Genomic DNA, 24225 nt, shown 5'->3' with positions numbered 1-24225 from the left:
TGAACATCAAATTGAAGCAGACCTTGATTGAAATTCCTTGTTCATTTTTATGGTATCATTAAGTAAATATTGAACCAATACACCTTTATTCAGAAAAATCCTTTAGTGTAATTTGGATCTTTCCTGTGTGCAGGTAAGTAGCATAAAACATACTTTGAAAGACAAACACCAAACAACCTTATTAGGAGCACAACCAAAAGCAAAGCTATGAAGATTACAAGAGCTGCCCCCTACATAGCAAATCACAAAACCCAGGTCATCTTTACACAGAATATTACTGCATTTAATATCAATGCAGTTTGTAAAGCACAAAAGGGATAAGGAAGAGAATAAGATAGAATGGGAACAGTAAATCTGTACCTAAGAAAATCAGGGAGGAAAAGTAATATTTTAGTATTTCAGTACCTAGTATTCCTGCATTTAGCTGGACCTCTTACTAAATCTATCATCAGGAAACAGGTTGAAAATTCACACACTCATAAAGGAAAGCTTCAGAATAAGTTGCCAGGCGGTATTTTTGCATCTCATGAAAACAGTGCCTTGCAATAAGCTGTATTTTCAGGCAGAAATAAAAGCCTGTAGAATCACAGAATTGTCCATGTTAGAAGGGACCTCAGAAGATGACCTGGTCCAACCTTCCATGGGAAAAAGAGCATAGGTGAGATTATCTAGCACCCTGTCCAATACTGTCTTGAAAACCACCAGCAATGGGGACTCTACCATGTCCCCCCGGGGAGGCTGTTCCAATTAATGGTCATTCCTACTATAAAAAATTTCTTATGTCAAGATGAAACCTCTCCCAGTACAGCTTGTTTCTATTGTCTCTTGTCTTCATCATGTGGCTCCTTGTCATCATGAGGGACCCCACCCCTCCTATCAAGTAAGGGCTCTGAAAGCATGAGCATATAGCTGAACTGGTTTTCACACTGAAGTGCAATTTGTGTCACAAACGCAACCCTTCTAGGACACAGCCCTCAAGACACTGCTTCCAGAAGGGATACAGACCAAGGTTTCCCAACCCAGGGCTATCAGAGCAGCTCAGCCTCAGGAATTCATCCTTCAACAAAACTGGGGCTAGGAGAAAACAGGTACTTTAACATAAATAAGAAATAGAGCACTGGCAGCCACCTCCCAGTGAGGGCAGTCTTCCCCTAAACTGCCCTAAGGAGGAAAAAAATCTTAACATCCTACATACATAAGACATCTAGTTTACAAAACTGCTAACCCAAGCACGACAGCAGTGTTAAGATTACCTTTTTTTTTTAAAGCAGGTCAGTACAATACACCTTTTCTTATTTTCTTTCTACTTTACACTTGTAGGACACACAAGGATACACTAAAAATGCTCTTTAAGGCTAAAAAAAATAACCTCAGGAACAAAACGTTAACTATGAGCATGGACTAAAACACCCACCTCCACAGCTTAGGGCTTTGAAGAAGCCACAAAGTATTTCAAGCACCTCCATGAAAGAGTGAGGAAAGAAGGAAAAACCCCACCCCACTCTATTTTAAAATACTGCAGTAATACCTTTAGGCCTCTCCAGTGGCTTATAAATGCGGGAGAGGCGGGCCGGGGGCTCGCGCGCCCTCCTCTCAGCCGCCACGTGCAGCCGCCCGCCACCTCTCCGCAGTGTCCCATCCCCGCCCCGCGGCACGCGCGCACCCGCCAAACCGGAGAACCCCGCCCCCTCACACGTGCCCGAGCATGCGCAATACAACCCTCACACCCACCCAACGTGGGCCATCCTCCCACACCTTTTAAAAAAAAAAAGGCACCCTCTGGACGCATGCGCACTCCGCCCCCGCGGCCCCGGGCGCCGGGGCGGCCGCTGTCAGGGCAGGTGGGCGTGGCCAGGGGAGAAGGCTGTTGGGATGGGGGTGGGGCGGCGGCGGCTCTGGCGGGGTGAGGCAGGCGGGGGAAGCGGCCGGGCGGGCGCGGAGCCGGCGGCGGGGTGGGCTCGGAGGGGCGTTGCTCGGAGGTGGCACCGGGAGGGAACCGGTCATGGATGCAACCACGCTGGAGCTGGATGCGGTGAAGTTCGCGCAGCTGGCAGTGCAGCGGGACCAGAGCGGGCGCTACCAGGAAGCGGTCTTCTACTACAAGGTACGGCGGGGGCTGGCGGCAGCCGGTTCCCTTAGGGCGCCGGTGTCCCCTTCCCCGTCGCCGCGGGCCTCCCTGAGGCCCTTGAGCTCCTGGGAGGTTTGCGCTCCTCCCCTCAGCCCCCAGAGGGCCGGGCGAGGGGGGGAGGAGTGGGCCCCTACGGCCCGGCTCGGCCCGTCCGTGTCGGGCCGTGCCGTGCCGTGCCGTGCTGGCGGGAAGAGGAGCGCAGGGCTGGCGCTGCCTCAGCTGCTCCCCTCCCTTGGCGGGTACGCCCTGGAGACCGGAGCGCCGCTTGGCCTCGGAGAAGACGTGGCGGTTCCAGCCGAGAGGAAAGCGGAAGGCCGAGCGTGCACGTCGGAAAGTTTGCCACTCTCCGGAGGAGCAGCGTCCTTCAGGGCAGGTTGCGAAACGCGTTTTCCCTGCGTTTTGTTTTCAGGTGGGAACAAGTACTGGCCGTGAGCTGCTGTTTACTGGCGGGCTTAGGGGTGGCACTGCAGCTACAGTACTTGGAAAGCGGCTACGGGCACTTCTTCCAGCTGCTGGAGGCACAACCCCTTCGGTGCTTCTCGGGAAGCTTCGTCGTAACCTAGCTAAAAATGTCTCTGCCCCGATGGTTCTCCACTTTCGTTCCTGGCCTGTCCCCTACCCCCATCAGGCCTGAAGGACTGTTCAGTTTTATGTTGGCGATGTAAGCGCAGCACATTTTGGAGAACTGCAAGTGGGCATACTGCAGCTCTTGAGTATGCAGCTGGAAACAACTCTGTTGTATAATCAGTCGTCAAATAAGTAGAGAAGTACACGGTGAAATACAAGATGCTCAGCAGTGAGCTGGCTTCAGATCACAAGCTACGAGTAACGTGTTTTTAACTACATGTGAATATTCTTTCTGCTAGGTTTTATTATTTCAATACAGCTTCAGGGTGGTGTAACCAAGGGTGTGATGAGGTTGATTCAGTGTCTTCCTCAATATCTATAGACTTACTACTGGTATTTAGTGGCTTCTGTGCAACCAGTATGCATTTTTCACCTGTGTAAGTGGTCTCACTTTCTTAGATTTATGTTTTGCAAAGTTACATTAAAGTTCCATATCCCACTGGCTTTACTTCCCACCTGCAAGAAGAGATTTCTTTGAAGCCTATGTTTATCCTTGTTGTAGTAACCATTCCACGTATTCTGCTATCCTGTCAAAGTTATTTTCTTCCATTAACTTGCTAAGAGCTCTGTAGTTGGCCTTTTGCTTCGTGAGCACTAGGTGGCTTTGAAATGTATAAAAAGCATAGTGTTATTATCATGGTGGCCTATGCATGTAAGTGTGAAAGGATAGGAAGAGAAGTATTTTTTTTAAACCTGGTTCTTAATGTAGGGTGAGCTAAGTTTATATATGTAAAGTATATATATGCAAAAGTTATAGTTAACCATAAAAATGCTGATAAGCTCTGTGCTTATCAGCAACAGTGTGTGTGCATGGTCTGATAGCTATGTGCAGTACTGCTTTGTTACAATGCATTTCTCAGTATATCTAGAAGAAATTATTGGATGCTCTTCAGAAGAATACTATCTTTTTGTGCAAATAATCAGTCTTGCATGCTTTTGTACAGTGTATGGAAAAATCTTTTTCACTTGCTGCATATGGGTGATATTCTTGCTAAGAGCAAAAATGCATCCCTGGCAGTCTCGGTGCACTTCAGGCTACACATGACAAAGACTGTAATCTGGACAATGTTTTCTGGTATGCAAAAGCTAGGCCACAGAGCAGCACAATTATGGACACTGTTATGTAACAGTAAAGTTTTAAATCACAACTGCAGCTAAGATTTTTGGTATTCAGACAGGTGACTTGGCAGTCCAAGATTAGGTATTGATTCTTGTGTCAGATTATATGTGAAGGTGTTGGTGTTCAAACCTATTGTGATCAGGAGGAGCGAAAGCAAACTCAGCAGATATTGTTAAAGCAGAATTCTTTATGTATGATTTAGCCTCGATAGGTTTGGCTTTCTAGACGTTACCTGAAGAATCACTGTCAATGTTAGATTAAACAAGAGTAGTTACAAAATATCATCTAGTATTTTGGGGGTACTTTATGAATTTTTTTGGACCGTGCAAATAAGCTCTGGCCTGTCACCAACTTTCTTGTCAACTGCTCTAAGTGGTTCAGAGCCCACTGGTGCAATTGCTAAGCATGTGGGAAAGCTTGGGTGCTGAACTGGATTCCGCAAGAAGTTGACCTTAAGGATGAAGCATGGGAAATGCTACAGTATATTGCCATTAGACAGCAAACAGACCTGTCTGGATCAAGTTCCTATGCCTAGCGAGTGCTGGTTGTCTTCCTGCTATCGTGTAACTTTCAGAGATCCCTAGAGGAGGGCTGCACGTGAACCAGCTTAGGGTAACTTGCTAATGGTGCTCTACAGAAATGTCGGAACCATATTTGGGCACCTGATAACTTCAGCAGAACAGCTGAAGATTGTTGCTAAGTTTAGCTGTAGATCAGCAGTTAGCAACTTGCAAACTGATGATCAGTAGTTAGCTTAGTGTGACTGTAGCACACTACTTACGCCAAAGAACAGGAGTGGCATTGAAGAGATCATAAATACTAACTTGAATTGTACGTCCATCTTGTCACTGGGAACAGTTGGCGTGCTGGCTCTGCAGGCAGTTGGTTAACTGCTTCAGTCCTTTAGAGGCTTAATTTATAAAAGACTATTTATGTCTTAAGCCCAAGCAAAACAGTTGTGCTTGAAATCATAGAAGCAACATCAATTATGCATTGGTTTTGCAGCACTGGGTTGAAAATCCACATTTGTTCTTTGCATCGTGTGTAGACAACTTAATATTATGATACAGCACCTGTTTTGTCAGTCTGTACTTGTGGTGTGTCACAGACAAATATATACATCCTTTGAACAGATATCTGTAGTGCACATTTTTTTCCCCACAAAAAATAGTTGTATGCTAGCCCTTAACAGTAATTAATTGCTACATATAAATGGAACAGTACTTGTATTTACCTTTCTCTTGCTGTGGACATTTTATGTGATGTAATATGGTGATGAATGTTTACAGGGAGTATGTGGTACTTGGTTCTGTGATGCTTGTCAGTGAAAATTTGTCCTGGTAACAAGTACAGGCTGCATCAGGATCGGTTTTAAGCTTGGGCACACCAGGCAGATGTGTATGGGAGCAAACTGCTAAGCTTGACAAATATGGCCATGAAGTACACAAGAGACCCTCTGGCCATAGCTCTCTGCTTGCCCTATGCAGAGCAGCCTCTCTAAGCACCATTTTTGTAGAGCAGCTCTCTAGTTACTGTTCTGCTTCCTACATACTCAACCTGCTACGTGACCACCTCCTCTTTTCTACTGCTACTGGGAAGACAAGAACTGCCACAAAAGTGTGGGGTTTTTTCTATCCCAATAAGGAAGACAAAATTAGGTTTTTATCCTCATTTTTGTGAGTGACAAATTTCAATTCTCCATATGCTTCTGAGACTCTCAGCTTTGACTGTTTATTACAACCCTGCCAAACCTTACATGTTTTTCATAAATTTAGTTAATGGATAGATAGCTCATGCGACTGGAGGTTTTTTTTCTTAATAGATTTGTGCAGTATGGAAAAAGCCTTAATGTGGATAACATACTATGCATCTGAGCTGGAGGTCTATGCTCCCTCCTGGAAGTAGACTTTCATCAATATCTAGTGTTTTGTGTATATACAAACATTTAAAAACCAAAAGTTTGAGGAGCTAGGAAACTTTAAATTTGTAAACTTTCCAGATTTGATAGCTTTATGTGAGTAATACTAAAAGAAAAGACTTTCTAAACCAAAATTCTATACATTTGATTCTGAAAAGCTTTTATATTGGTTTACTTTCATTATTATAAGATTAAATGCAAATAACTTGTGAGTAGTTTGTTGGGTTGTTTTTTTAACCTTAAATCCGCAGCTTTAAAAATAAAAGGCAGTTTGTGGCTTGTGAGCTTAACGTAATTGATTTCAGTGCATGCTTGAAAAATTTTACTTAAAATCTCCTAATTCCCTGCATTACTATACAGACAGGCCTAAGATCTGGCCTTATAGAACCTCAGAAGGTTTTTTTAATAGTCTTATAGGTTGTCCCATGTTTGAGAAATTGAATGTGATCTCATTTATCACTTAAAACTTGTTCTTTCCACCAGAATTTCCCTGCAGCCACTGAATCTTTTTGCAGATGTAGAGGCTTGCTTTCATGCAACTTATGGATTCTGTAGGCCCTCTGTTTATGGAAAGTGGTTTTCTAGGCAGCAAACGTTAACTTTGCCTCAAATTCTTCTCCCTGCAGGAAGCTGCACAAGCCTTGATTTATGCTGGGATGGCAGGGTCCAACCTGGAAAATATTCAAGAAAAAATAAATGAGTACTTGGAGAGAGTTCAAGCTCTCCATTCAGCAGGTGCGTAAGGAGCTTTCTAATTAAACCTCTGCTTAAATTAATTGGGTGGAAAGCCTTTTGGTGCTGTGAAATATGCATCAATGATGTTTGCTCTGTTTTTCATTATTCGAATTTTCTTGTCCTTTGTGAAGAATCACAAATATAATGAGCACATCAGTGCTTTGAATTCTGATACATCAGAAATGATACGAAGACCTACTTCCTAAGGACTTGGGTGTGGGTATTCTTTCTTTTTACATATTCTTAGGAACCATATCTGTAGAGCAAACCTGAGAAAGTAATTAAATATAGCAACAAAAATTGATGAGGAACAAATCAAAACTTGCATGTAAGCCTCAGCTTCATGATGGATTTGAAGTAAGTGGGTTCTGGTATTTGTGTAGAATTACTACCTTTGAGAGGGTAAAAGAGCTTTTTGCTCTCGTAGGGGTTTCCTTGTTTGATCCAGTTTCAGTGTTTGTACTTAGACCAAAACCTCAAATTTTTGCGCTTCTCAGTTAGAATCATAGAATCACTTGGCCAGAAAGGGACCTTGGGAGGTCTATAGACCAATCTCATGCTCAAAGCAGTGTAGACATTGATTTTTGGACCAGGTTGCTCAGGTCCATTCAGGTCCTGAAAATGCCTAAGGACAGAAACACCCTGGTGCCTCTGGGCCCCGTGTTCCAGGGTGATTTATTATTTTTTTTTTTATATCTAGTTGGATTCTTGCGTGTTTCAGTTCACAGCCACTGGCTCCCTCATTCCCTTTCTTTGCGCCTCAGTGAAGAGCCTGAATCCATTTTCTTGATAACCTTGCAGTTACTGGCAGGTTGCTGTTATGTCCCAACAAAGCCATCTCTCCTGCTGGCTGGACAAGCTATGCTCCCGCAGCTTCTTCTCAAAAGGCCAAGTCCTCCAGCCCCAACCATCATTAGGGACCTGAGGTTGGATGTGGTATTCCAGATACAGTCTGAGTGCCAAGTAGAGGGCGGTAATTGCTTTTCCGCATCTCCTGGCTGTGCTCCTGCTGACACAGCCCAGGGTGCTGTTAGCCTTCGTTGTTGCCAGGGGCCTGCTGGCTTGGACTACCCAGCTGTCTCCCAGGACCCCAGGCCCTTCTCCACAGAGCTGTACCCCGGAGGGTGTTAGTCTGTCCCAGCCACAGGGCATAGCATTTGTCCTGGTTGAATTTCCTGAGGTTACTGTTAAGCTGTTACTTTAGCTTGTCTGTCTCTCTTTGAACAGCAGCTGTGTCCTTCAATGAATCAGTTTGGTGGGGTCTGCAGCCTTGATGAAAGTTCATTCCATTTTCTCCTTTCAGGTCATTAAGGTGTTAAATGAGATAGATACCTAAGGAACTTACATATTACCGTAGGTGGTGTATTTTCACAAATGATGCAATATTTTACATGTCCTTAGTGCAGTATGAAAGAGATTTTATTTACATTATTTGACATGTGAAATATCCTGAGAGTGTATGTCTGCTTTCAGGGGTGTGGTGTTTTCTTGTCTTTGCAAAGATGTTTTTAGCCAAGTTTGGAAGGATTTGGATTCCAGCCAAGAAATAGATACTACCCATCTGATTAGAACTGCTAGTGTTTCAGTACCATGTTAAGGATGTTTTTACATGTCCACTGCTGTAGAAAGCTAAATACTTTCTTTTTCATTTAGTTCAGTCGCAGAACACAGACCCTCTGAAGTCAAAACAACAGTTGGACTTGGAGCGTGCTCACTTCCTAGTTACACAGGCTTTTGATGAAGATGATAAAGGCAATGCAGAAGAAGCTGTAGAGTTGTACACAGAAGCGGTGGAACTCTGTTTGAAAACAGTATGTTAAGCTACAGGTTAACTTGGTGGAATTATGTGATGGTAAGAAATTCTTCCACTTACGCAAGTGACTGATCTTTAAAGACTGGCTTAAAAATGGAGTACCTGTATTTCCAAAAACTATTTTAAAAATCTTTTTTTCCTTTTTTTTTTTTTTTACCTGTTTCTTCCAGTCTTTGTGTTATGTTGCTATTCAACACTGTAAATTTATGGGGACTTGTGATTCATGTATTTTTCTTGAACTGGATTTTACTAAAAGAATAGAAATATTCTGGAACTTTTTTCATGTTAATTTTTGCCCTGGAGCAAATGCAACACTAAAACAGGAATTAAAAACAGTTAAAACTGAAGATGACTTGCTAATATGTCAGCCATATTACTTTCTCACTAGATTAAAGGAAGTAATTTAAGGGCAATTTTTGCGTGTAACACTTTCTGAAAACGTAATGGTCTACTGATGCCAAAACTAGTAAAAATACTACTTGATTACTCAGTGCTCAACATTAAAGCTGTTACGAGTTAATTCAATTCACACTGAAATTAATGGTAAGGATTAATTGGCCATTATGTAAATGATGGAGAATATAATTACAGGTACTGCTTTTTTCCCTTAAGTCCAGTTGTCTTAACTAATTACAGGAAGAGCTCACCATCATAATGTAACTCCACCAAGTCTGTGTTTCTTTTTCCCTTCTTTTCCCTTTTTATAATGTAAATACACATGGGCTTTTGGGAGGGGAATGTTACTTTTGCTACATGGTAGATTAAAATCTTCTTTTCTCTGAATTCTGTAACCTGGTTTTATGTAGGCTAAAGAACCCTGGTCATACAGTGTAACCAGATCAAGAGTTAGTAGAACTGTTCTAGTTTTTGCACTTTGGCTGTTGGAGCAGAACATTTTCAGCCTATGAGATAAAAATTACTGCGGCAGCATACTGTTTTTCCTCTGCTGTGTTCCTCCTTCTGTTGTGCCAGTGCATGCAAATATTACTTGCATATGTTGAAGTTAGTCTGAAATTATCTTATATTAACAACTGCTTTTATCAGGTATTTCATTAGGTACAGATACTGCTTAAGTTTCTTTTAATCTTGACTAGCATATTCTTCTGTTGAGATGACTGTAGGCTTTGTCCCTCGGGGTGATCAAAAAGTACCTCCTTCTTCCTAGGATGAAAGAAGATTGAAGGAACTCTGCTATCTTGAAGCTTTACTTCTGTCTTTCTCCTCAGTATATTCAGGTGGAGAGATTTGTTTCTTCCTTATCCTTGAAGTACTCAGAGAGTAGCCATTCCTCCTCTTCTATGGCTGACTCCTAAGATGAGTGTGCTGGTATTCCATCTCCACTGCTTACCTTCATACATCTTTCAAAGTATTTTCCAACCAGGAACTCTGGAGTGTAATTTACTTGGAAATGAAAATAGTTGCTTATGGAGGGTGTTTCTAGTTTGTTTCTTGGAGTGAAAGTAGCTTGCCTTTTGTTTCCTCAGTTGACCTAGCTGACCTGTGAGAATTGGTCCAGGTACAAAGCTAGAACCTGAAACCTGCTTGCTGGTGTCACAGGAGAAGCCACACCTCATGTTGTGCCTCTTGCAGATTGTTTAGGTGCAGTAGCCATGCTTCATCTGTAAGGAAAACAAAAGTGTGAACTGTCACAGCTTGACCTCCCAACTGGGAACAGAAGTTAGCACTCTCGATATCTGTTTTGGTGCCCTGCCATAGATTATTTTATACCTTAGATGTGCAAGAACAAGAATTTCAACTTGCAAGCAATCTTACTTGTTTGTATTTTATGAAAGTAAATATTTTTTAAAAAATTTTCCCTAAGCTACCACGATTATTTTTGACTCATTTGGGGAAAAGAACTGGAACACATCTAAGCTCAGTAGTATACGTACATTTGTTTTTTGTCTTCTTTCTGCCCATAGTGTTTTAATATGGTTAATTCTTCTGGCAAATTTTTTTGTGTATACAGAGTTTCCCATGCTGAAGAATTTTAAATATCGCTTCCATTTTACGAACGTTCACTAGAACAGAAAAATTATATTTGCTTACTTACAAGCTTCTTATGCTGAGATTTAAAAAAAAAAAAAAATTTGCTCATTTCAAAAGAGAATTGGAAAAAATAGCTAGTTACTGTTTGCTGTAATCCATAAGTGCAGAATTTGACAAACTGAGCGTATAAAACCTGCAGGTTTTTTGGATGTGTAGCTTTTTCTTTTATTTTGCACATAAGGCTACTGAAACTTCAGAAGCAGGCCTCCAGTCAAAACTGAAACAGCTGGCTCGACAAGCACTGGATAGGTGAGTATGGCCAATGCTAGTAAACAAACTTGCTGTCAGGGGTAAGTGCACTCTGAGTTGGATTCTCAATCTAGCATGTCTGTTCTGTACTGCAAAGAGTATGGATTGTGGGTAGACCTAACTGCTGTAGAGTTCTCCTTGGAGATGGCTGTCAGCTGCTATACTGCTGAATACAGCAGTTGTTTTGTCAACCGTCTGGGAATGTTGGGACATGCAGAATTAGGAAAGGACTGTGTATTCATTAGTACCAATGCACTTCTTCAGTCTTCAAAGATATAAATCAGAGTACTATACTACAATTTTCAGCTTCTATAAAAATGCTGAATTCAGGCCAGCACTAAGGGTGTCAGCATCCCTTCGTAAGGAAGACAGGTTGGTAACTGGGAAATACTTATCTTGATGGTAGCAATCTAATGGTATGGGTAGATCTAATGGAATGGAGTCTATATCTGAAACAAGATACACGAGTGTAAGTTCCATGTAAGTCTTTTTAAATTAAATGTATGATGGCAAATAATGGACCGTCTTGGGCTAAGTTTCAGTATAAGCTGGTTTTCAGCTCTTCTCTGTGCTCAGGAAAAAAACCCACATTTTGCATATATGTGACTATCCAGCAGCTTAATGCAACAACAACAAAATATGGCTCCTGAATACACAGTCTTCAAGCAGTCGAAATGGTGGGTTGTGAGAATGCTAGTGGATTTTTACTGCTATTGTAGTTGCTAGGTAAATTACATCTTGAAGGTATGAGAGAATGCAAATCAGTTTTCTCTCTCTCTGTGTCATTGGCCTTGTTCTGAGGTTCCAGATAATGAACACTTACACAAATTCTCCGATTAGCATAATTTAAAGGCAACAAAAATCTAACAAGTTCTACCAAAAGTAGCTTATATACAAGTTGGAAATGCTATATTTTAATTGATTCTAGAAGAGGAAAATAAATAAGTATTAGCATCAGAAATTGTTTTTCTTAAGAAAAATGGTGTTGGTCAATTTGGGCATTTGCTCATTCCATTTCACATATGTGGGAACACGAACCAAACAAATCAATAATTGAACCGTAACTATATTTTTATCATTGTTGTAAACAAAATGCATTTTTATCTGCTTTAGAGCAGAGGCACTGAAGGAATCTGTGTCAAAGTCATCTCAGAAGGAGAAGTCAGCTGCAGCTAAACCAAATCTACCAGTCAGAACATTCTTTCCACTGGGACCTGATTTTTCTTTAAATGATAAACCACAGACAATCAGAGCAGTACAAGCTAGTGAATCTCAAGGTCAGAGGTACACTGCAGAGGAGATTGAAGTGCTTAGGTAAGTTTTTCCAAAATGTTATCATTTGTGCATCTTACACAGTAGATTGAAACAGCCGAAGCATGAGGTATATAAATAAATAGAGGGTTGGAAAACCACCTCTTACAAACCCCATTGCTGGTATTACCTACACATTAATAAATTCTTTTATTCTCTATGGTAATGTAATTAGTGCCTTTTATTCACAAAGCATACTTTCTAGTTTGTATTTAGAAGACAATTTCTTGTAACTGACTGCCAGGATTATTTTTCATAGCCTCATTTTTGTATGTTATACGTAACCTACCTGACTGAGTTCATGAAAGATCTGGCTCTGAGAAGCTAAGCTACAAAGATGTTTTTATAGATTATACAACTACTACGTCACTGGAAACTGAGGAAGAGTAATATTTTGTAGGACTGTGACTCTGTTACATCCAGTTCATTTTGCTTTGATTTTTATTATAGGTGGAATAAGCTACAAATAATCCATAAAACCTTTAGCCTAAATCGTGAATTTTGAAAACTATCAAATATACCTTAAAAAAACCAAACAACATTGATAGGTGTTTCAACCTTCCTCCTCCTCCTCTGATGAACACTGTCCAGGATTTGATCATAAAACATTTAGTCTGCTTGTTGACTTAGGGGACTTAAATGGACTGAGGATATGGTCATGAAGACAGAAATGTACGTGTGTTGGAAAAGTTGCAGAGCATTAAGAATTGCCTTATTAAGATTTCAGTTTTTTCCTCTTGTAGTGTCCACGCAGTGAAAGTTTCTGGTTTTGTGGATGGGGGAGGGAGGGGTGTTTTGGGATTTGTTGTTGTTTCAGTCTTGCAAGAGTTGTTTCACATATTTAATAATAATTTGCTTTAAAAATATTTTGCATACCTTTTTCAGTTAACTCCTTGTTTGAAACTTAAATTACATTTACATTGAAATATGATTATTTTTTTAGAAAATGTTCTGTGCACTTTAGTCAAAAAGTACTAATAAACATATGCAGTATTTTTGTTATTGTTTTTTGACAAAGTGTTCCAAAATACTGCCACAATTAGATGAAATCTAAGTGTTGCTAATTGTTAATTGCTGTCAACTTATCCTAAGACTCTCTTTAATGAGAGTCTTAAGTGACTTGAGAAATTCTACTACACAGATGTAGTTTTAAATGTGACTTCTAGAACTATGAAGAGGTTTGTGGCTGATAATAATTTCTATCCTGGCATGGTGACTTGTCTGCAGGTATCTACTTGCAGGACTAGTGACTGAGCCATCAAGTACTGCACATTTCAAACCCAAACATATACAGTGTTTGTTTCATTTTCAAGAGGTAGTTGTCTTGTTTTCAGAAGCACTGTGTCTTGTTAGTTTTTGAAAACTAATTTTGTTGTTACTTTCTGGAACTTAGTCTTTGAAAGATGAGAAAGAGGTTTGTAACTATTTTTTTTTTTCTTATGACTTGCAGAAAGACTTCAAAAATTAATGGCATTGAATATGTACCTTTCATGAATGTTGATCTGAGGGAACGTTTTGCCTTCCCTATGCCATTTTCGTAAGTGTGATTTGATTACTGAACTTTTTTTTTTATTATTTCCAAAGCTTTCCCATATCTGGTATTTCTATGTTTTCTTTTTCAGAGTTTAAAATTGTTTAAGTAGGTTTTTAAGCATAATTCAGGCAGAGGTATTTAAATACTACCACTTTCTTCTTCCAGTCTGATCTTAAAACTTTAGTGTAAGCTGATCCTGCTCTCGAGTCTTTTTGCAGTTGTGTTCAGGACTATAAGGACAACATTATATTTAAGTTTTCGGAGTATTGGGCTGGGCTGGCAATGTGGGTCTGTTTCCTGATTCTACTGCATGCTAATGAACTTGGCTTCCTCTGCCTCAGCTACCTATAAAATGAAAGTGATAGCTGCTTCCTCTGTAAAGGACTATTCCAAGGAAGAGTGATATGTAACTGCTAGACCTTCATACATAAGCAATAATAATGTTAAGATCACATAGCCATAACAGACAAAGACACTCGGGCTTGGTTGGTTGTTGTTTTTTTTCAGACAAGCCTCAATATTTTCAGAACTAAAGAAACTTTTTATTATTAGTTCATCATATTGAAATAAAGTGAAGAATTTGAGTTTCTGTTGATGTAGATAGCTCTTTGGCATTCCCTTCTGTTCAGTCCTCTATGAAGTAAGCATTTGGGTTTTATTTCATGTTTTTCATGTTTTTGCCTTTTTTCCCTAAAAATCACAAACTTAGCAGTAGTGTTCTTTGAATTTGTTTTACATCTCCGTATACAAAGCTGTGTTCTGCCCATATTTTGCACAATCTATCAGACATATTTAAGACTGGACATACCATGAAAAGCTTTTCTAAACTGCTATTGATTTATTTCTATTATTGATTTATTTGTACTTTTTTCTCTCTTAAATCTAGTGATAAATGTGGGAAGTTACCATTGTCCCCCAAACAGAAAGCAATGTTTGCCAAGTGGGTGCGACCAGATGACATAACAAATAACCCTACAATGATTTATACTGTATCAAGTTTCAGCATAAAGCAGGTAAATTGTTCCTAAAGAGAAATGTGTGCTGCTAGCAGTTTATTGTAGGGGACTTTCTTGTTCAAAAAGGAATCCTGAAATGTGCTAGTGCTTTCCTTGGTTCTCATTGGATTAAATAAATAAATAAATAGTATCACTTCAGATTCCATGCATTTTCTAGCCATGAGAATAAACAGGTGTGTTAGCAGTGGAAGTGAAAATCAGAATTTGAATTCCAGCTGAAAATCCTGTTTTCCAGAAGTAGTGGTAAGGTTAGTAGGAAAAAAGGCAAGCTGTACTCTGCAGCAAATTAATCACTTAATTTACGGCATGGAAAAAATACCAAGCAAGATTTTTAGATTTTTTTTTTTTTTTTTTTTTTTTTTTTTTTTTTTTTGACAGGAAGCAGACTGGCCCATTGAGAATAGTGGAAATGACTTGCTTAGTGTTAAGTTGCAGATAGCCCAAGCTATTCTGCAATCAGCAACAGATTATGTCATTGGATATGGGTTTTATTACACATTGTGTTTTGGGGAGGAGGGAATAAGTGTGAGTGTATGCTGAGGTATCTGCGCTTGCCTCTGATTGTCATTAATAATTCTAACTCTGGTTTGCCCTGTAGGGGCCTCATGTTGAGCAAGCATACATATTTCCTGCCTTTTTAGTAGTAACTTTGCTTCTCTTGGTTGAAATCTTTTCCTTTTGAAGGGACTTCCTAACCGACAATTTTCTTTCCCTCCACACACCCTGTTTGTCTTTCACTATCCAAGTTATTAGTAAATGTCCTCACTGGTTTTCTTTACAGACAATAGTGTCAGATTGTTCTTTTGTGGCATCGCTAGCTATCAGTGCAGCATATGAAAGAAGATATAACAAAAAATTGATCACAAGGTAAGTAGCTCTTGCTTTCTAAGACCTTTTCAGACTTAACACTGCCAGGCTTTTGCAGTATTGTTCTATGACAGTTTGACACAGTAAAAACTAGCATTTGTTTCCCCTTCATCTCCCTGGGACTCATGTGGCTTCAGCACTTCTGAGAGGGAAGCCAACTTCATACAAACATATATACAGACACTGGAGTCTAACTTCACATGTACTTTGAGGAGTAATAAATAGTTTGGAAGGTTTTCTTTGGTTTTTAATAGAAATTTTACTTATAATGCTTTATAGGTTTATTTTCCTACTTTGCTATGCCTACTGCTGTGCAGCAGGTGGTCCATCTTGCATCTCATCGTCAAATTAATGTTAACAACACTATCTCAGTTCCACTTGACTGGCACCCTGTGATACATTCAGCATGAGTTTGGGAGGCTCTGCTGGGAGCCCACTGCCAGACCAATGTGTGAACTTTGTTCCTGCATTTTTTTGTTTTAACCTATACTCATTAGAACTGAACTTGCTGCTCTTGAAAAGAATATGAGTTCTGCATGGTTGTCTTCTTCAAATGTTTGACTTGTCATTCAGGCCAGTACTATATACTACAGATGTGTAAATAACCTTTGTTTAATAGCAAGATAAATTTGTTTGCCTTGCTTCTGTTGGAGAAACAATTACATTATTTTTGTTACTAAATTAAGCAGAGAACTGCAGTGAGACCAAAGCCTGAAAAAATAAAACCTATTTAAACATCATTATTGTTTTTACTAAATTTGAGTTGCTCTTTCATTAAAAATTCCATATTTTTGTTCAGTGTAAATTCCAGAAACAGACTGTGTTAATCCCATTTTTATTGTTATCAGTGTATGTACAGCTGAGACATTTATGTCACAATCTCTGCCTTTTTTTCTTTTTTTTTTTTAAACAGTATAATTTACCCTCAGAATAAGAAAGGAGAACCAGAATATAATCCATGTGGCAAATACATGGTGAAGCTTCATATCAATGGTGTACCTAGAAAGGTAAATGGTTTGGGGGAGTCTTAATACTGTTACTGTTTAATTCATATATTTTAAAGGCTTGGTCTGCTTCACTGTGAAGCTATGCTTGCATAGCAAAAACTTTAGACAAGTTTTGTTGGAAAGTGCTTTTTAATGGTTAAACCTTTTGAGATTCATTTTGGTTGTGAAGTATGTAACAGAATGTAGGTATTTCTTCTACAGACATTCATGAAAATAGCCTCACATTAAATTAATTTAAAAATCTATTGCTTAAAAGAATTATGAAAACCATACAGAAATGAAATTACGCATCCCATGTTTATGATAGGGTGTGCAAGTAATCCACTCTTCCACTACATCTTAGAAAGGAAGTTACAGAACTAAAAAGTACAGAGGGCTACATCCAGGAAGAGTATAGACGTGGAATGACCATAGAGGAGTGACTCAAATGACCACAGATTTTTAGTAAGGAGAGGAGATGCCTGAAGTTATATGACAGAATTTCGTAAACTCACAAATGGCTTAATTTTCTTTTCGGTGCAATAAATAAGGGCATGGAATAATGTATTTCTTCATATAATACTTAACTGTAGCACTGATTATTGCAGGTTGTAGTGACCAGTGAACATTTGTGGAAGTTCAAAAGTTGAGTGGTCATATTCATAGGGTGGGGGGGGGGTAAGGGGAAATTCCTCAAAGGCTATTAATTTCTAAGATAATAACGTCTGGGTCAGGAAGTCCTTGAGTTGCAAAATTCTGGAATCTGAACGTTTCATGGAAGTATCATTTATGTGCTTGCTTTGGTCTTAATACTCTTTCCAACGTATCTCCTAATGGCCTCTTGCTAGGATGAATGGCCATTTGCTCTTCTATGAAAAGGATTATTAATTCCTGTGCAGATAGAATTTGACCAGAAAATGTACTGTGTTGGTAGCCTGTATAGGTAACAGACTAATGCCAATGTGAAACTGAAACATCTGTTTTGTAAAACTGTTTCAGACCACTACAAATACTGCAGTAACAATCTGTAATAATGCCAAATATATCCTACCTAATTTAAAGAAGAAATGTTAATACTTTCACAACGGTTGCTTTGGGTTGTTTTTCCTTTCCAGACAGAAGAAATTTAAATCTGGAACTAGAGACTATGAAAGTGATGTGACACATAGTTTCCTTCCTTATAGATAGATAACTGGGTTTTTTCTGGTAGTTATGAAACACAGTCCATGTTCTGTTTCCAAATTAGGTGAGGAATATTGTTAGGCTTTTCTTTACTTTTTATGCTGGTAATTACACTGAACTTTTTGGTGGCTACCTTTTACAATAGATACTAGACATTTTACAAGACCATGCTGCCATCATCCGCATTTACATAGGGGAAGGCAAGGCAGACGATCACAGGTCACCCAGTGGACCAGTGCAAGTAGGAGCTGGCAATAGAATTTCTTGTGCACTTGGGCAAACCACTGCAGGATTGATAGAGCTGTCCACATATGAGAGCAATGATCAGATCTGGCTATCTGAGAAGCTATATATTAATGAGTTTGATTTTATTTTTTTAAATACTCCCCAAATACTTTATTAGCTTTATGGTGATTTTTCATTTGTTTATTTCACACAGGTAATCATAGATGACCAGTTACCTGTTGATCATAGTGGGGAACTTCTCTGCTCTTATTCTAACAATAAGAATGAATTATGGGTATCACTAATAGAAAAGGCTTACATGAAGGTCATGGGAGGATATGATTTTCCTGGATCAAATTCTGTAAGTACTAGATTATTTCTAAGAGGCAAAAATTCCACGTAGATAATCTTGGGTCAAATAACTGCCCTTCTAATGAAATAAATGAATTGCCTGGGGAGGCAAGTACTGGGTTTGATGTTTTCTTAATTTTTTTTTCTATTTCTTTCTTTCACAAATATGCTTAGCTGTACTTGATGAGATGTATTCCATCAAAATAGAGTGAGCAAGGCATCTTGATGGGCAGAGTTAATCTTAGTTCTCTGACTGCAGGATTGGCACTTACAGTTGGGAAGTGTATGTGTTTATATAGAGTCTAGATGAAAGTATTGGGTAAAGTCATAATTTTTTTTCCCATATCAATACTGCTGATTTTGGTTTCTAACTGTTGTTCAATAAATAGGACAGTTCTCCCTCATTAGCTAGGGGAGACAGCTAGGAAAGGAACAGGCCAGTCATTCAGTACATGTCTCTAGAGGAAGGAAATACTTTGATCCCTGAAATGTTGTTTATCAGATTGTTCCACTCATTTACATAAATATGTAATGGGTTCCTATAATGTGGTTACTAAAGAAACAGTCGTTGTACTGCAGCTAGGCTGACGTGCAAATTATTCTTTTAAAGAGGGCCAGTTTACTGAAATGAGTAGCCTGCATAATCTTCATTCATTACTTAGGAAGCATTTCTGATTTTAATTTAAAATTCTTTAAAATTTTAACAGTATATTTTTGATTTCATGGTGCTGTTCACATTCTAGTTGGTGTCTTGATAATTGCATTCTTGGAGCGTATACTAGGTAATCATCACCTTTTGAAAAATGATTATGGAGACAAACGTGGCTTTGTATAAGGGGAAATGTAGTATACTTTTTAATGTATGTTTATGTCAGTGTTGGGCTCCTTTGTTTTGGAGGACAGAAGCTGGTGAGAATAGCTGAGTTTTATTCTCATTTTCATCCTCTAACTTGCTATCTGGAAAACCAGCTTGACTTGTGACCTTTAATCTCCACCCTTTCCGCCCCCTCTGCTTTCAACTGTATTATAGCTTCTGTGTATAATCAGGGTTACTTACTGGCTGTGTTGTACTTGTAATTCCTCTTCCCACCTACCAGTGCTGGTTATTGACACGTCAAGCATTTATAGTCTCTGCTTTTGCTTTGAGGAGTACAAAGCAAAAGAAAAGGGAATAAGCAATATTTTGAGGAGATTAAATGGGGAGATTAAAGCATCTTTTTATGGAAATACATGTCAGTGTCAGCTTTAGCAAAAAGAATATAAAAGCCAAACCCTGAGCCTTAGAAGTAAAACTTAAATTATTTAAAATGCATATAATAACAAGGTTCCAAATAGTGCTTCTGAGACTGTGCTTTAAAAGTCTGTGAATCAATGAAATGAATAGAACACATCATAGAGTTGAGCATGATTGATCATTCTCTTACGCTTCCATTGCTCTGAAATTCCAGTTTGTTTCATCAGTTCACTTTCTAGCTTGGTGCTGCCTTTTCTTTTTTTTTTTTTTTTTTTTTTTTTTTTTTTATATTGAGGCTTATTTGGAAATGTCCTAAACTAATCAAATAAATTTTTGTTTGTTTTAATATAGCCTTAATCTTGAGCCTTTTGTGTGTAGAGCTATATTGTAACTTGTGTATACTTGATTTCTTTCAAGGCGCTTTTATAATTTGTGTACAGACATCATATGCTTATAGATGGATTATCTATTCTGATTTCTTTTGAATGCTTGCATTTCAGAATATTGATCTCCATGCACTGACTGGTTGGATACCTGAAAGAATTGCTATGCACTCTGACAATCAAGCTTTCAATAAAGATAGTACTTTCAGAATGCTTTATCAGAGGTAGAACTTTGTTCTCTCCTAAGTAATTAAAATGCTCTGTAGTAGCTGTGTTACCACTGTAAAAGCAGTACAATCACCACAGATCCTTTGATAGCATTTTGGTACTATTAGAAATTGTGCTTTGTAAAACCTCCATACACTTTCTGGAAGAAGAATTAAGGTATCAGTGGCTTTGATAGAACAGAAGAGTAAAATATTGTGGAATTTTGTTTGAGGTGATTTTTCTTCTTTACATATGAAGAAGAAAAAAGATAGTAGCCCATTTCTTGATGAAGAAAATAGAATGTAGAATCAGAGAAGAGCAGCTTGGAACCAATATATGTTAGAAGTGAGTAGAAGGAAACATGTTCTGTGTTCCCACACAGTTCCCCAGAACTTTGGCATTGATGTGCTGTCCTTAGCAAGCAGATAAAATATAGTATTTCTAATTGTATCACAAGATATTGGTTATTATGCCCCATTAGTAAATCTGGAGGAGCAGCAAAAGTCTATCAGAACTGCAATACTGATTTTTCAGACCTACCATAACAAATCTACTTATGGTGAAAGATATAGCTGTAATTTACAAATGTCAGCTAGTAAGTACTTTGATTTCTTTCAAAACAATTTTGTGCAACCAGTTTCTTATGCATTTTAGTGCAGCAGAAGGGGGATATTCTGTTGACTGAAACATCTGCATTTATGATAAAAGAGCGTGACACTATTTCTATAGTGCTTTTTCATTTGGTTAGGAGCTCTCAAGTTGATTGTCAACAACTTTTCAGATATTCCAGTGTCACAATTTGGAGGTGTGACTGCAATTAGTATGGGATCTAGCCATTATAGCATCACTATTGTTCACCTGTGCTAGACTGAAACTGTGTCGATCCATAGTCCAGTGATCCTGTAAACTGTCTAGGGACGCTCAGTATGTGCTTGGATTTTAGCATGGGCTGGGAAATGTGCTAGTGTGTTTTCACAGCAGTAATTTTGTGAAATTAATAATTGCAATTCAGAACAATTGCAGAACACAAGTTGTGAGTTGACAATTCAGACCCTCTAAGGGCTATGCTGGGGGACACAAAATGTTAGTGTAAACACCTGTAAAAATATAGAAGAATGAATTTCTCATTCTTCAGGTTTTGGGAAGCTCCTTTAGAATCCTGGGGGTGTCATAGAGTTGTTAATTTGCTATATGCAGTGATTGGCTAAGTGTTGATGAAACCACATTTGTGTTCAGCTGATGATCTGTGAAGAGTATCTCAACGTGACACAGATTGAACTTCAGGTTGATAAATGCTGATTTTTATTTACAAAAAATATGAAATTATATGAAAATAATTTTTTGCTTAAAGCCTATACTTAAATACTGAAAGAAAATAGTTCTACTTTCTCAAGCTTTTTCAGGAGTGATTTCTGCTGACCTTTATTCCAGTTTTTAAAAAGCACGGTCACACTAATGGACAGTGTAAAAACATACTAATACAGTGTCTGGCAAATGTTAGTTTGCAACTTGCAAGATTTTAATTAAGTGATTTTTCACCTCTCTTTGAACAGATTTCACAAAGGAGATGTCCTTATCACAACAGCAACAGGGGTGATGTCTGAAGAGGAAGGAGAAAAATGGGGTTTAGTTCCAACCCATGCGTATGCAGTCTTGGATATAAGAGAATATAAGGTATCAAGTAAAACTGAAGATGTTTCCAGATGCCTGTTTGAGACCTGTCTGCAATGGGTAGCTGCTGATTTTTTGCTCTAATGGCTAATATAGTTTATTCTGTCTTGAGCTCCATTGGGAAATTCCAGAAAGCTTAATGATGCTGTATTTTCCTGAGCTGTTGGTCCATATTCCATGGTAATATAAATACCAAAATTACCTTTACAAGATGAATCCAGCAATTTTATTTTGTATTTCTTTAGGGACTTCGATTTCTTCAGTTGAAAAATCCCTGGAGCCACTTACGTTGGAAGGGACGATACAGTGAAAATGACACAAGAAACTGGACCCCAGATTTACAAAAATACTTGAACTTTGATCCACGAACAGCTCAGAAAATAGACAATGGTAATAGGTTTAAAAAGTAATTATCTTTACAGATAATATAGATCTTTGTGGTGTATCCCTGCTGGAAGGTAGAAAGAAATGCTTAAGCACAAGGAGAGGGAACGTAAAAAAAATACTAGAAACTAAATAGCCCCAAATGTTTAGGAAGCGTTTGTGTATTTAAATCTGTCATTTCATGTTTGTCTGGGGTTTAAGTAATCTGGACTGTTTAATATATCTCAAATTCATTGACAAGAAATTACCTCTTTGCTTAAGTGTTGCTACCTCTGTATCTGGGCATGGGGGAGTACACTGCAAAGATAACATTCTGACAGTAAGCTGTGTAATGTTGCTTTTAATACATGAATAGACTTTTTGTGGGTTTTTTCCTTCAATATTTGCAAATATGTGTCAACATGCTTACTATAATCAGTATTCAAATTAGCCTTGCCTGTATTTGAGGTTATGCACTGGAGGTAAGTGGGTTTTTTTCCCTTTGCATTACATTAATATGTCTATAAACAAATCTTTACATACACTTTATTTCCAGTAAGTGTAGATTAAGATCGATCTTTGAGACAGTGGTAGTACTGTGTTACTGTCCAGAGAAGCCACCTGGAGAGATGCCCAGTGTTGTCCTGTCCCATCTTCTAGGGAGCAGAAGAGTGTAGCATCTGGAAAGTCAGTGTGGGTTTGCTGGTGGAAGGGCAGGTTGCTGGCAGTTTAGAAATTCTGCAGAAGCTGTGTTTTACAATTCAGAAAGAGATATCTGCTCTTTTTTTTTAGTATCCTAGTTGCTGTCTGTGTATCTCTGTGAGGGAGCCCTTTTGTTCAGTGCCACTCTATTTTGACAACAGTATGCATCCAAACCCATTAAACTATAGCATTTATTGATAAAGAAAAATTCCGATTTAAATATAAAAATAGCAGCCCTGGCTTTGTGACAGTTACAAGAGATTAGCTCATTATTTATTTACTGATTCATTTAGTAAGGAATTTTTATCTGTAACATCTAGTAGTTAAAATTTAATATAAATTACATTAGTAATTTTAAGGGAGTTGTTTCTTCTGACTGGATTTACGCTCTGGTCTTGTCTAAATGTGTAGCTATTATGACTGCATGTTTTTTTTAGTGCTGCAAGATTGCAACTGCCTATGTCAGAGGCTTGATTTATAAGGCTCTCACCTTTTGAGAATTCATTTCATCAGGAATCTGTTACCTTGCAGGCATTATTGTTGGCTGGAGTTGCAATTAAGGGAGCTACGGAGAATTAGAATAAATGCATGAGAATGTTGTAAAGATGAAGCAGATTCAGGATGCCAAAGCAAGTCACATAGGTGTTGGATGAAGTATCTTAGACATACATTCGAATGTACTCAATGTTGATTGAATACTTGATTGTGCTGGATGACTACTGAAGTAGGTTGTTGAATTGTGAGAACCTGTTGACTATGTAATTTTGTGCCCCCCCCCCCCCCCCCCCCCCCGAAACCTAGGAAGGGGGAGGCAGGTCAGAATCGCCTAATGATGTCTCTCTCAATACAACAGATTCTTTCATATCTTCTGCTGAGTGCTTGAGAATGAAAAGCATTCTGATAGCTTCAGAAAGTCCTTGATGATAAGCAGAGACTAACTTGTTTAACTTGTTTGTTTTGGGAGCTAAGTTTAAATTAGAAATTTGGGCAATGCAGACATTGCTACTAAGTTTTACAGAAATGTTCATTTATATAAGCTGTATCACTTGCCTGGAAGGAGACTTTTGAAAAACAAGTGAAATCAAGTTGTCTGGTAAAGAAACAATAACAGCATTTCCTTTGTAGGCATTTTCTGGATTGCCTGGGAGGACCTGTGCCAGTACTATGATGTTATTTATTTGAGTTGGAACCCAAGTCTTTTTAAAGAATCTACGTGTATTCACAGGTTGGTCCAAAAGATAAAACTTCTGTGTCATTTTTTCACTAAATGTTGTGGTGTTTCCTTCCTTCTATTCCTCCTAGTTACAGCTGAAGAGGTTGAACTCCAACCATGGTCCCTGAGCCTGACTTTACATTTTTAAATTCTCAGCCCAGGCTTTGTCTTTTGACTACTTCTATAACATCATTGGACTCTAGTGACCTCTGTGATGTTCCTGTGGACCTAAGGTTGAGTAACCAGATTCTGACCTCAGTGCCCCATCTCTGTATCAGAATAGAAATCAGATTTTTGTGCAGTCTGTCTTTAAGCAGTGACCAGACAATGCTTGAGTGACC

At 38.7% G+C, this 24225-nt stretch overlaps 1 protein-coding gene across 5 annotated transcripts in view; it reads left to right on the top strand.

Moving 5' to 3' along the window:
• Window positions 1-1888: 1888 nt before the first annotated feature.
• Window positions 1889-24225, top strand: part of CAPN7 (calpain 7) — a 35136-nt gene continuing 12799 nt past the window's right edge. For 3 of the 5 annotated variants that reach the window (XR_007508146.1, XM_049817290.1, XM_049817287.1), the window contains exons 1-14: window positions 1889-2104; window positions 6420-6528; window positions 8182-8339; window positions 10572-10639; window positions 11753-11953; window positions 13401-13487; window positions 14371-14497; window positions 15282-15367; window positions 16281-16374; window positions 17975-18121; window positions 19846-19952; window positions 21489-21609; window positions 21852-21996; window positions 23797-23896. Coding sequence is in view for 4 of the 5 variants with exons in the window: in XM_049817290.1 (XP_049673247.1) it covers window positions 2003-2104; window positions 6420-6528; window positions 8182-8339; window positions 10572-10639; window positions 11753-11953; window positions 13401-13487; window positions 14371-14497; window positions 15282-15367; window positions 16281-16374; window positions 17975-18121; window positions 19846-19952; window positions 21489-21609; window positions 21852-21996; window positions 23797-23896 (1652 nt within the window). In the remaining variant the exon portion in view is untranslated. The other 2 variants (XM_049817288.1, XM_049817289.1) reach the window with 2 other exon arrangements.

The sequence above is a fragment of the Accipiter gentilis genome, chromosome 14, assembly GCF_929443795.1.
Source record: "Accipiter gentilis chromosome 14, bAccGen1.1, whole genome shotgun sequence".
NCBI classification, from domain to species: domain Eukaryota; kingdom Metazoa; phylum Chordata; class Aves; order Accipitriformes; family Accipitridae; genus Astur; species Astur gentilis.
Note: the sequence above shows the minus strand (reverse complement) of the source record. Positions and strands in the feature narration are given on the sequence as shown.